The sequence below is a fragment of the Salvia miltiorrhiza genome, chromosome 2 (assembly GCF_028751815.1).
Source record: "Salvia miltiorrhiza cultivar Shanhuang (shh) chromosome 2, IMPLAD_Smil_shh, whole genome shotgun sequence".
Lineage (NCBI taxonomy): Eukaryota > Viridiplantae > Streptophyta > Magnoliopsida > Lamiales > Lamiaceae > Salvia > Salvia miltiorrhiza.
In genome coordinates this window covers 45,979,796-45,992,519 of record NC_080388.1, presented here as the reverse complement: position 1 = coordinate 45,992,519, position 12,724 = coordinate 45,979,796, and the positions used below count along the sequence as shown (strand labels likewise).

The following is a 12,724-nucleotide window of genomic DNA, read 5'->3' as shown; positions in this document are numbered from 1 at the left end:
ATACAAAACCACAATTCACTAGGATCTTCATTACGAAATTTCATTTGACGTGAAATTACATAATGAAGTACTTGCATGCATTTTCCTAATGGTTTAGGCAATCCAAGAAAATGACCAAAGCATGACCTAGCAAATTTGTTGAATACTCCATCTCCAAAGGAAAGAAGTGTATGTCTAATATCATCCAAAATTGTTTCATGACAATATACATTGACATTAAATTTCACGTCAATCATCTCACGTCGTTCATACGTCCACTGACCATGCTGAAAATATAATAAAAAAAATTCATCAACCAATTTTTCATGACTTTTAATATGGAAATTTCAGCGCATATTCACAAAATTTTAAACATTTTTTGCAGCACGATAATGTGTGTAATCGTATAAATTGCACGTTTACACACTTTTCTGGCTATAATGTGTGTAACTGTGTAAATTGTACGGTTACACACATTATCTCCAAAGAAGTGTGTAACAGTGCAATCTATACGGTTACACACATTATAGCCAGAAAAGTGTGTAACAGTGCAATTTATACAGTTACACACATTATCGCTGAAGAATTGTGTAACAGTGCAATTTATACGGTTACACACATTATATCATTACCACACACATCCAAATCAAGTTATTTGCGTACGAAAATAAACCAAAGATTACACACTTTAAAACCAAATGCATAGTTACACACTTTATCATTACATTATGTGTGTAATTATGCATTTGAATCTAAATATCATTACAACACAAACATATTAAACATATCGGCGCTAAATTATCAGCACACAACCAACATATCAAATACATTTCAACACTAAAGTATTCAAACAATAAAACTAACAAAATATAAACATTTTTTTGTAATCGTAGACATCAGAAAATAAACTATTGTTCAAAATTACCTCTGATTCACTATTGCCGGAGCGTGACATTGTTAGGAGGCGATGGGGCCAGCAGGCGGCTGACGGATTCCGCGGCGGCACAGAAACCCTAAAGCCTTGAAACCACAACTTGCGGCGGCGGTTGCGGCAAGTCTGAACTTAAAGAGGCGCCGATTGAACTTGCAGAGGCCGAGGAGAGGCGCTGATTGAACTTGAAGAGGGAGAGGAGAGACGGCGCCGGTTAAGACGGTGCTGCGGGAGAGGAGAGGAGAGGCGGCAGCCGTGGAGGACGGCGTCGGTTCGTTCCTCGCAGCGGGAAAGGAAAGGAGATGCAGTGGGAGAGGAGAGGAGAGGCGGCAGGCGTTGACAATGACGGAACGGCGGCGGAGCGGGCGGCCGGCGCCGGACACGGCGGCGGCGTGAGAACTCAAAGGCGATGGGGGGGGAGATGTTAGTGTTTGAGTGTGAATTTTGGGTGTAGTAAATTTGATGTGGTAATTTTTTGATATAATTTTATTTGATTTAATTATATTTTAAATTGAACAAAATAGGATTTAATTTTTCAGTTTTCATAATTTATTAAAAATTCAAATAAGGGTAAAAAAGTATTAAAGACTACTATTTCCATGTTTTAGTTTGAGTGGACACTTTTTCCTTTTATTAAGTTGGAAGGGCTAAGTGAGCCCATTTGCTCTATATATATTCACCTGCAACTCTAAGAAAATAAAAAATTTACAGTTAGAACAAACTCGTTAGCCCTTATTTGCTAACTGCTTCAAGAAAAGCTTCAAGAAAAGGTAGCTCTCTCTCTCTCTCTCTCTCTCACTCTCACTCTCTCTCTCTCTCACTAACACACCCATTAAACTTTTGTAGAATATGGACGGCGAGTCTTCGGCGAAACAGCCGGAAGGCCTCTGTGAAATGACTGGAAAGGTAAAGAAAGCCATCAGCCGCCGTGCATGTTGGCTGGCTGGCTCGCTCTCTCTCTCTCTCTCTCTCTCTCTCTCTCTCACTAACACACCCATTAAACTTTTGTAGAATATGGAGTCTTCGGCGAAACAGCCGGAAGGCCTCTGTGAAATGACTGGAAAGGTAAAGAAAGCCATCAGCCGCCGTGCATGTTGGCTAGCTGGCTCGCTCGCTCTCTCTCTCTCTCACTCTCTCTCTCTCTCTAACAGACCCATTTAACTTTTGTAGGATATTGACGGCGAGTCTCCGGCGAAACAGCCAGAAGGCCAATCCGAAATGACTGGAAAGGTAAAGAAAGCGATCAGCCGCATGTTGGCTGGCTAGCTCTCTCTCTCTCTCTCTCTCTCTAACAACACCCATTTAACTTTTGTAGGATTTTATCGGCGAATCTTCGGCGAAACAGCCGGAAGGCCTCTGTGAAATGACTGGAAAGGTAAAGAAAGCCATCAGCCGCCGTGCATGTTGGCTGGCTGTCTCGCTCTCTCTCTCTCTAACAGACCCATTTAACTTTTGTAGGATATTGACGGCGAGTCTCCGGCGAAACAGCCGGAAGGCTAATCCGAAATGACTGGAAAGGTAAAGAAAGCGATCAGCCGCATGTTGGCTGGCTGGCTCTCTCTCTCTCTCTCTCTCTCTCTAACAACACCCATTTAACTTTTGAAGGATTTTGTCGGCGAATCTTCGGCGAAACAGCCGGAAGGCCTCTGTGAAATGACTGGAAAGGTAAAGAAAGCCATCAGCCGCCGTGCATGTTGGCTGGCTGGCTCGCTCTCTCTCTCTCTCTCTCTCACTAACACACCCATTAAACTTTTGTAGAATATGGAGTCTTCGGCGAAACAGCCGGAAGGCCTCTGTGAAATGACTGGAAAGGTAAAGAAAGCCATCAGCCGCCGTCCATGTTGGCTGGCTGGCTCGCTTTCTCTCTCTCTCACACACTCTCTCTCTCTCTCTCTAACAGACCCATTTAACTTTTGTAGGATATTGACGGCGAGTCTCCGGCGAAACAGCCGGAAGGCCAATCCGAAATGACTGGAAAGGTAAAGAAAGCGATCAGCTGCATGTTGGCTGGCTGGCTCTCTCTCTCTCTCTCTAACAACACCCATTTAACTTTTGTAGGATTTTGTCGGCGAATCTTCGGCGAAACAGCCGGAAGGCCTCTGTGAAATGACTGGAAAGGTAAAGAAAGGCATCAGCCGCCGTGCATGTTGGCTGGCTGGCTCGCTCTCTCTTTCTCTCTCTCTCTCTCTCTCTAACAGACCCATTTAACTTTTGTAGGATATTGACGGCGAGTCTCCGGCGAAACAGCCGGAAGGCCAATCCGAAATGACTGGAGAGGTAAAGAAAGCGATCAACCGCATGTTGGCTGGCTGGCTCTCTCTCTCTCTCTCTCTCTCTAACAACACCCATTTAACTTTTGTAGGATTTTGTCAGCGAATCTTCGGCGAAACAGCCAGAAGGCGAATCTGAAATGACTGAAAAGGTAAAGAAAGCGATCAGCCGCCTTGCATGTTCGCTGGCTGGCTCTCTCTCTCTCTCTCTTTCTCTCTCTCTAACAGACCCATTTAACTTTTGTAGGATATTGACGGCGAGTCTTCAGCGAAACAGCCGGAAGGCTAATCCGAAATGACTGGAAAGGTAAAGAAAGTGATCAGCCGCATGTTGGCTGGCTGGCTCTCTCTCTCTCTCTCTCTTTCTCTCTCTCTCTAACAACACCCATTTAACTTTTGTAGGATTTTGTCGGCGAATCTTCGGCGAAACAGCCGGAAGGCCTCTGTGAAATGACTGGAAAGGTAAAGAAAGCCATCAGCCGCCGTGCATGTTGGCTGGCTGGCTCGCTCTCTCTCTCTCTCTCTCTCTCTCTCTAACAGACCCATTTAACTTTTGTAGGATATTGACGGCGAGTCTCCGGCGAAACAGCCGGAAGGCCAATCCGAAATGACTGGAAAGGTTAAGAAAGCGATCAGCCGCATGTTGGCTGGCTGGCTCTCTCTCTCTCTCTCTCTCTCTCTCTAACAACACCCATTTAACTTTTGTAGGATATTTCGGCGAATCTTCGGCGAAACAGCCTGAAGGCGAATCTGAAATGACTGAAAAGGTAAAGAAAGCGATCAGCCGCCTTGCATGTTCGCTGGCTGGCTCTCTCTCTCTCTCTAACAGACACATTTAACTTTTGTAGGATATTGACGGCGAGTCTTCGGCGAAACAGCCGGAAGGCCAATCCGAAATGACTGGAAAGGTAAAGAAAGCGATCAGCCGCATGTTGGCTGGCTGGCTCTCTTTCTCTCTCTCTAACAACACCCATTTAACTTTTGTAGGATTTTGTCGGCGAATCTTCGGCGAAACAGCCGGAAGGCCTCTGTGAAATGACTGGAAAGGTAAAGAAAGCCATCAGCCGCCGTCCATGTTGGCTGGCTGGCTCGCTCGCTCTCTCTCTCTCTCTCTCTAACAGACCCATTTAACTTTTGTAGGATATTGACGGCGAGTCTCCGGCGAAACAGCCGGAAAGCCAATCCGAATTGACTGGAAAGGTAAAGAAAGCGATCAGCCGCATGTTGGCTGGCTGGCTCTCTCTCTCTCTGTCTGTAACAACACACATTTAACTTTTGTAGGATTTTGTCGGCGAATCTTCGACGAAACAGCCGGAAGGCCTCTGTGAAATGACTGGAAAGGTAAAGAAAGCCATCAGCCGCCGTGCATGTTGGCTGGCTGGCTCGCTCTATCTCTCTCTCCTCTCTAACAGACCCATTTAACTTTTGTAGGATATTGACGGCGAGTCTCCGGCGAAACAGCCGGAAGGCCAATCCGAAATGACTGGAAAGGTAAAGAAAGCGATCAGCCGCATGTTGGTTGGCTGGCTCTCTCTCTCTCTCTCTCTAACAACACCCATTTAACTTTTGTAGGATTTTGTCGGTGAATCTTCGGCGAAACAGCCAGAAGGCGAATCTGAAATGACTGAAAAGGTAAAGAAAGCGATCAGCCGCCTTGCATGTTCGCTGGCTGGCTCTCTCTCTCTCTCTCTTTCTCTCTCTCTAACAGACCCATTTAACTTTTGTAGGATATTGACGGCGAGTCTTCGGCGAAACAGCCGGAAGGCCAATCCGAAATGACTGGAAAGGTAAAGAAAGTGATCAGCCGCATGTTGGTTGGCTGGCTCTCTCTCTCTGTCTCTCTCTCTCTAACAACACCCATTTAACTTTTGTAGGATTTTATCGGCGAATCTTCGGCGAAACAGCCGGAAGGCCTCTGTGAAATGACTGGAAAGGTAAAGAAGCCATCAGCCGCCGTGCATGTTGGCTGGCTGGCTCGCTCTCTCTCTCTCTCTCTCTAACAGACCCATTTAACTTTTGTAGGATATTGACGGCGAGTCTCCGGCGAAACAGCCGGAAGGCCAATCCGAAATGACTGGAAAGGTAAAGAAAGCGATCAGCCGCATGTTGGCTGGCTGGCTCTCTCTCTCTCTCTCTCTCTCTCTCTCTCTCTCTAACAATACCCATTTAACTTTTGTAGGATTTTTTCGGCGAATCTTTGGCGAAACAGCCAGAAGGCGAATCTGAAATGACTGAAAAGGTAAAGAAAGCGATCAGCCGCCTTGCATGTTCGCTGGCTGGCTCTCTCTCTTTCTCTCTCTAACAGACCCATTTAACTTTTGTAGGATATTGACGGCGAGTCTTCGGCGAAACAGCCGGAAGGCCAATCCGAAATGACTGGAAAGGTAAAGAAAGCGATCAGCCGCATGTTGGCTGGCTGGCTCTCTCTCTCTCTCTCTCTCTCTCTCTAACAACACCCATTTAACTTTTGTAGGATTTTGTCGGCGAATCTTCGGCGAAACAGCCGGAAGGCCTCTGTGAAATGACTGGAAAGGTAAAGAATGCCATCAGCCGCCGTGCATGTTGGCTGGCCGGCTCGCTCTCTCTCTCTCTCTCTCTAACAGACCCATTTAACTTTTGTAGGATATTGACGGCGAGTCTCCGGCGAAACAGCCGGAAGGCCAATCCGAAATGACTGGAAAGGTAAAGAAAGCGATCAGCCGCATGTTGGCTGGCTGGCTGGCTCTCTCTCTCTCTCTCTCTCTCTCTCTCTCTAACAACACCCATTTAACTTTTGTAGGATTTTGTCGGCGAATCTTCGGCGAAACAGCCGGAAGGCCTCTGTGAAATGACTGGAAAGGTAAAGAAAGCCATCAGCCGCCGTACATGTTGGCTGGCTGGCTCGCTCTCTCTCTCTCTCTCTCTCTAACAGACCCATTTAACTTTTGTAGGATATTGACGGCGAGTCTCCGGCGAAACAGCCGGAAGGCCAATCCGAAATGACTGGAAAGGTAAAGAAAGCGATCAGCCGCATGTTGGCTGGCTGGCTCTCTCTCTCTCTCTCTCTCTAACAACACCCATTTAACTTTTGTAGGATTTTTTCGGCGAATCTTTGGCGAAACAGCCAGAAGGCGAATCTGAAATGACTGAAAAGGTAAAGAAAGCGATCAGCCGCCTTGCATGTTCGCTGGCTGGCTCTCTCTCTTTCTCTCTCTAACAGACCCATTTAACTTTTGTAGGATATTGACGGCGAGTCTTCGGCGAAACAGTCGGAAGGCCAATCCGAAATGACTGGAAAGGTAAAGAAAGCGATCAACCGCATGTTGGCTGGCTGGCTCTCTCTCTCTCTCTCTAACAACACCCATTTAACTTTTGTAGGATTTTGTCGGCGAATCTTCGGCGAAATAGCCGGAAGGCCTCTGTGAAATGACTGGAAAGGTAAAGAAAGCCATCAGCCGCCGTGCATGTTGGCTGGCTGGCTCGCTCTCTCTCTCTCTCTCTCTAACAGACCCATTTAACTTTTGTAGGATATTGACGGCGAGTCTCCGGCGAAACAGCCGGAAGGCCAATCCGAAATGACTGGAAAGGTAAAGAAAGCGATCAGCCGCATGTTGGCTGGCTGGCTCTCTCTCTCTCTCTCTGTAACAACACACATTTAACTTTTGTAGGATTTTGTCGGCGAATCTTCGGCGAAACAGCCGGAAGGCCTCTGTGAAATGACTGGAAAGGTAAAGAAAGCCATCAGCCGCCGTGCATGTTGGCTGGCTGGCTCGCTCTCTCTCTCTCTCCTCTCTAACAGACCCATTTAACTTTTGTAGGATATTGACGGCGAGTCTCCGGCGAAACAGCCGGAAGGCCAATCCGAAATGACTGGAAAGGTAAAGAAAGCGATCAGCCGCATGTTGGCTGGCTGGCTCTCTCTCTCTCTCTCTCTCTCTAACAACACCCATTTAACTTTTGTAGGATTTTGTCGGCGAATCTTCGGCGAAACAGCCAGAAGGCGAATCTGAAATGACTGAAAAGGTAAAGAAAGCGATCAGCCGCCTTGCATGGTCGCTGGCTGGCTCTCTCTCTCTCTCTCTTTCTCTCTCTCTAACAGACCCATTTAACTTTTGTAGGATATTGACGGCGAGTCTTCGGCGAATAAGCCGGAAGGCCAATCCGAAATGACTGGAAAGGTAAAGAAAGTGATCAGCCGCATGTTGGCTGGCTGGCTCTCTCTCTCTCTCTAACAACACCCATTTAACTTTTGTAGGATTTTGTCGGCGAATCTTCGGCGAAACAGCCGGAAGGCCTCTGTGAAATGACTGGAAAGGTAAAGAAAGCCATCAGCCGCCGTGTATGTTGGCTGGCTGGCTCGCTCTCTCTCTCTCTCTCTAACAGACCGATTTAACTTTTGTAGGATATTGACGGCGAGTCTCCGGCGAAACAGCCGGAAGGCCAATCCGAAATGACTGGAAAGGTAAAGAAAGCGATCAGCCGCATGTTGGCTGGCTGGCTCTCTCTCTCTCTCTCTCTCTCTCTCTCTCTCTAACAACACCCATTTAACTTTTGTAGGATTTTTTCGGCGAATCTTTGGCGAAACAGCCAGAAGGCGAATCTGAAATGACTGAAAAGGTAAAGAAAGCGATCAGCCGCCTTGCATGTTCGCTGGCTGGCTCTCTCTTTTTCTCTCTCTAACAGACCCATTTAACTTTTGTAGGATATTGACGGCGAGTCTTCGGCGAAACAGCCGGAAGGCCGATCCGAAATGACTGGAAAGGTAAAGAAAGCGATCAGCCGCATGTTGGCTGGCTGGCTCTCTCTCTCTCTCTCTCTCTCTCTCTCTAACAACACCCATTTAACATTTGTAGGATTTTGTCGGCGAATCTTCGGCGAAACAGCCGGAAGGCCTCTGTGAAATGACTGGAAAGGTAAAGAAAGCCATCAGCCGCCGTGCATGTTGGCTGGCTGGCTCGCTCTCTCTCTCTCTCTCTCTAACAGACCCATTTAACTTTTGTAGGATATTGACGGCGAGTCTCCGGCGAAACAGCCGGAAGGCCAATACGAAATGACTGGAAAGGTAAAGAAAGCGATCAGCCGCATGTTGGCTGGCTGGCTCTCTCTCTCTCTCCCTCTCTCTCTAACAACACCCATTTAACTTTTGTAGGATTTTGTCAGCGAATCTTCGGCGAAACAGCCGGAAGGCCTCTGTGAAATGACTGGAAAGGTAAAGAAAGCCATCAGCCGCCGTGCATGTTGGCTGGCTGGCTCGCTCTCTCTCTCTCTCTCTCTCTAACAGACCCATTTAATTTTTGTAGGATATTGACGGCGAGTCTCCGGCGAAACAGCCGGAAGGCCAATCCGAAATGACTGGAAAGGTAAAGAAAGCGATCAGCCGCATGTTGGCTGGCTGGCTCTCTCTCTCTCTCTAACAACACCCATTTAACTTTTGTATGATTTTTTCGGCGAATCTTTAGCGAAACAGCCAGAAGGCGAATCTGAAATGACTGAAAAGGTAAAGAAAGCGATCAGCCGCCTTGCATGTTCGCTGGCTGGCTCTCTCTCTTTCTCTCTCTAACAGACCCATTTAACTTTTGTAGGATATTGACGGCGAGTCTTCGGCGAAACAGCCGGAAGGCCAATCCGAAATGACTGGAAAGGTAAAGAAAGCGATCAGCCGCATGTTGGCAGGCTGGCTCTCTCTCTCTCTCTCTCTCTCTAACAACACCCATTTAACTTTTGTAGGATTTTGTCGGCGAATCTTCGGCGAAACAGCCGGAAGGCCTCTGTGAAATGACTGGAAAGGTAAAGAAAGCCATCAGCCGCCGTGCATGTTGGCTGGCTGGCTCGCTCTCTCTCTCTCTCTCTAACAGACCCATTTAACTTTTGTAGGATATTGACGGCGAGTCTCCGGCGAAACAGCCGGAAGGCCAATCCGAAATGACTGGAAAGGTAAAGAAAGCGATCAGCCGCATGTTGGCAGGCTGGCTCTCTCTCTCTCTCTCTCTCTCTCTCTCTAACAACACCCATTTAACTTTTGTAGGATTTTGTCGGCGAATCTTCGGCGAAACAGCCGGAAGGCCTCTGTGAAATGACTGGAAAGGTAAAGAAAGCCATCAGCCGCCGTGCATGTTGGCTGGCTGGCTCGCTCTCTCTCTCTCTCTCTAACAGACCCATTTAACTTTTGTAGGATATTGACGGCGAGTCTCCGGCGAAACAGCCGGAAGGCCAATCCGAAATGACTGGAAAGGTAAAGAAAGCGATCAGCCGCATGTTGGCTGGCTGGCTCTCTCTCTCTCTCTCTAACAACACCCATTTAACTTTTGTAGGATTTTTTTGGCGAATCTTCGGCGAAACAGCGAGAAGGCGAATCTGAAATGATTGAAAAGGTAAAGAAAGCGATCAGCCGCCTTGCATGTTCGCTGGCTGGCTCTCTCTCTTTCTCTCTCTAACAGACCCACTTAACTTTTGTAGGATATTGACGGCGAGTCTTCGGCGAAACAGCCGGAAGGCCAATCCGAAATGACTGGAAAGGTAAAGAAAGCGATCAGCCGCATGTTGGCTGGCTGGCTCTCTCTCTCTCTCTCTCTCTCTCTCTCTCTCTCTCTCTCTCTCTCTCTCTAACAACACCCATTTAACTTTTGTAGGATTTTGTCGGCGAATCTTCGGCGAAACAGCCGGAAGGCCTCTGTGAAATGACTGGAAAGGTAAAGAAAGCCATCAGCCGCCGTGCATGTTGGCTGGCTGGCTCGCTCTCTCTCTCTCTCTCTAACAGACCCATTTAACTTTTGTAGGATATTGACGGCGAGTCTCCGGCGAAACAGCCGGAAGGCCAATCCGAAATGACTGGAAAGGTAAAGAAAGCGATCAGCCGCATGTTGGCTGGCTGGCTCTCTCTCTCTCTCTCTCTCTAACAACACCCATTTAACTTTTGTAGGATTTTGTCGGCGAATCTTCGGCAAAACAGCCAGAAGGCGAATCTGAAATGACTGAAAAGGTAAAGAAAGCGATCAGCCGCCTTGCATGTTCGCTGGCTGGCTCTCTCTCTCTCTCTCTCTCTCTCTAACAGACCCATTTAACTTTTGTAGGATATTGACGGCGAGTCTTCGGCGAAACAGCCGGAAGGCCAATCCGAAATGACTGGAAAGGTAAAGAAAGCGATCAGCCGCATGTTGGCTGGCTGGCTCTCTCTCTCTCTCTCTCTAACAACACCCATTTAACTTTTGTAGGATTTTTTTGGCGAATCTTCGGCGAAACAGCCAGAAGGCGAATCTGAAATGATTGAAAAGGTAAAGAAAGCGATCAGCCGCCTTGCATGTTCGCTGGCTGGCTCTCTCTCTTTCTCTCTCTAACAGACCCATTTAACTTTTGTAGGATATTGACGGCGAGTCTTCGGCGAAACAGCCGGAAGGCCAATCCGAAATGACTGGAAAGGTAAAGAAAGCGATCAGCCGCATGTTGGCTGGCTGGCTCTCTCTCTCTCTCTCTCTCTCTCTCTCTCTCTCTCTAACAACACCCATTTAACTTTTGTAGGATTTTGTCGGCGAATCTTCGGCGAAACAGCCGGAAGGCCTCTGTGAAATGACTGGAGAGGTAAAGAAAGCCATCAGCCGCCGTGCATGTTGGCTGGCTGGCTCGCTCTCTCTCTCTCTCTCTCTAACAGACCCATTTAACTTTTGTAGGATATTGACGGCGAGTCTCCGGCGAAACAGCCGGAAGGCCAATCCAAAATGACTGGAAAGGTAAAGAAAGCGATCAGCCGCATGTTGGCTGGCTGGCTCTCTCTCTCTCTCTCTCTCTCTCTCTAACAACACCCATTTAACTTTTGTAGGATTTTGTCGGCGAATCTTCGGCAAAACAGCCAGAAGGCGAATCTGAAATGACTGAAAAGGTAAAGAAAGCGATCAGCCGCCTTGCATGTTCGCTGGCTGGCTCTCTCTCTCTCTCTCTCTCTCTCTCTCTCTAACAGACCCATTTAACTTTTGTAGGATATTGACGGCGAGTCTTCGGCGAAACAGCCGGAAGGCCAATCCGAAATGACTGGAAAGGTAAAGAAAGCGATCAGCCGCATGTTGGCTGGCTGGCTCTCTCTCTCTCTAACAACACCCATTTAACTTTTGTAGGATTTTGTCGGCGAATCTTCGGCGAAACAGCCGGAAGGCGAATCTGAAATGACTGAAAAGGTAAAGAAAGCGATCAGCCGCCTTGCATGTTCGCTGGCTGGCTCTCTCTCTCTCTCTCTCTCTCTCTCTCTCTCTTTCTAACAGACCCATTTAACTTTTGTAGGATATTGACGGCGAGTCTTCGGCGAAACAGCCGGAAGGCCAATCCGAAATGACTGGAAAGGTAAAGAAAGCGATCAGCCGCATGTTGGCTGGCTGGCTCTCTCTCTCTCTCTCTCTCTCTAACAACACCCATTTAACTTTTGTAGGATTTTGTCGGCGAATCTTCGGCGAAACAGCCGGAAGGCGAATCTGAAATGACTGAAAAGGTAAAGAAAGCGATCAGCCGCCTTGCATGTTCGCTGATTGGCTGGCTCTCTCTCTCTCTCTCTCTCTCTCTCTCTCTCTAACAGACCCATTTAACTTTTGTAGGATGTGTTGGACGGCGAATTAAAGCCGGTGCTGCTGTCTGTAGATGTCGACTTCATGCTTCTTACTGCTATCATTAAAGGCCCCACTACCATTCGAGGCCTTGTTAGGCTAGCTCGAATTTCAAGTAATTGGAAAAGCGCACTGTATAGGCCGATAATGAAGCGGAACGACGTAAGATATGAACTCTTTGGAGAAGGGCGAAGAGAACTACTGCTAAGTTTCATCAAGCGAGTTCAAGACGTGAACACAAAGATTCCAAACGTGAAGCTAGTTTTGCAGAACAAAAATCTCACAGTCAGTCATCTAATCGATTTCCAGAACTTGCCGGGGTTTCGATTCTCGGCCGCTGATGTTCATCTGGTAGAAGAGTTCATTTCCCTCATTGGGATGAATCCAAATATTGTTACTCAGAGGAAAATCGAGATGTTCTTTAAGGGACATTTCACACTTACTGCTGGAGGCCAACCCTACTTTGAGGGTAATTAAATTTATTTTTTAAATTATTTAATATAAATTTTATTTTTAATTTAATTTTTATTTGTTTGCAGACGGGATGTGGGATTTCCCCATTGGAGAGATTCCTGAAATTATAACTCAAAAGAGGAATTTGATGATGCCTAGTCTGTGTGATGATTAATAACACATATTTTTTCAAATTTGTTCAGGCAAATTTGGATAACTGTAAATGTGGCACACTCTTGTTTAGTCATTTTTACGTACTAATATTTTGTCAAGAAAGCGTAGGTGGTGTAGGACTTTTTTGTTTTAGTTTCCAGTGTTAGCATTTGATTATTAAACTTTACAAAGATTTTTATGAAGGAATTAAGTGGAATACTAGTTGTTTACTTGTTGAATAAAATTTTGTTTTTTGTTTGGTATTGCAGGGGTGCATGCAGTATTTCACTACAAGAAAAATGCAAAAACACTACACCTAAAAGACAAGTGTTTTAACAAAAAATCGTGGTCATAGACTCTAAAAGCGTGATTGT

The 12,724-nt window shown here is 46.8% G+C and overlaps 1 protein-coding gene across 1 annotated transcript; it reads left to right on the top strand.

Annotated features, from left to right (window-relative positions):
- The first annotated feature begins 1,924 nt into the window (after positions 1-1,924).
- On the top strand, positions 1,925-12,372 carry LOC131009606 (uncharacterized). The gene is made up of 62 exons (XM_057937021.1): positions 1,925-1,975; positions 2,081-2,140; positions 2,226-2,285; positions 2,830-2,889; positions 2,969-3,028; positions 3,128-3,187; positions 3,273-3,332; positions 3,583-3,642; positions 3,740-3,799; positions 4,029-4,088; positions 4,168-4,227; positions 4,321-4,380; positions 4,462-4,521; positions 4,612-4,671; positions 4,753-4,812; positions 4,908-4,967; positions 5,055-5,114; positions 5,203-5,262; positions 5,360-5,419; positions 5,505-5,564; positions 5,654-5,713; positions 5,803-5,862; positions 5,960-6,019; positions 6,111-6,170; positions 6,254-6,313; positions 6,399-6,458; positions 6,687-6,746; positions 6,828-6,887; positions 6,978-7,037; positions 7,123-7,182; positions 7,278-7,337; positions 7,415-7,474; positions 7,562-7,621; positions 7,717-7,776; positions 7,862-7,921; positions 8,013-8,072; positions 8,162-8,221; positions 8,309-8,368; positions 8,460-8,519; positions 8,627-8,656; positions 8,742-8,801; positions 8,887-8,946; positions 9,034-9,093; positions 9,185-9,244; positions 9,332-9,391; positions 9,471-9,530; positions 9,616-9,675; positions 9,789-9,848; positions 9,936-9,995; positions 10,079-10,138; positions 10,230-10,289; positions 10,371-10,430; positions 10,516-10,575; positions 10,675-10,734; positions 10,824-10,883; positions 10,973-11,032; positions 11,130-11,189; positions 11,265-11,324; positions 11,428-11,487; positions 11,573-11,632; positions 11,736-12,213; positions 12,284-12,372. The coding sequence occupies exons 1-62, from the start codon at positions 1,925-1,927 to the stop codon at positions 12,370-12,372; spliced, it is 4,128 nt and encodes a 1,375-aa protein (XP_057793004.1).
- Positions 12,373-12,724: the final 352 nt, after the last annotated feature.

Bases quoted from the DNA above. Each gene is read 5' to 3' on its own strand.
- LOC131009606 (XM_057937021.1), top strand. From the start codon at position 1,925: ATGGAGTCTTCGGCGAAACAGCCGGAAGGCCTCTGTGAAATGACTGGA. The intron at 6,747-6,827 runs GTAAAGAAAGCG...TAACTTTTGTAG, and splicing joins AATCCGAAATGACTGGAAAG to GATTTTGTCGGCGAATCTTC. The intron at 9,996-10,078 runs GTAAAGAAAGCG...TAACTTTTGTAG, and splicing joins AATCCGAAATGACTGGAAAG to GATTTTGTCGGCGAATCTTC.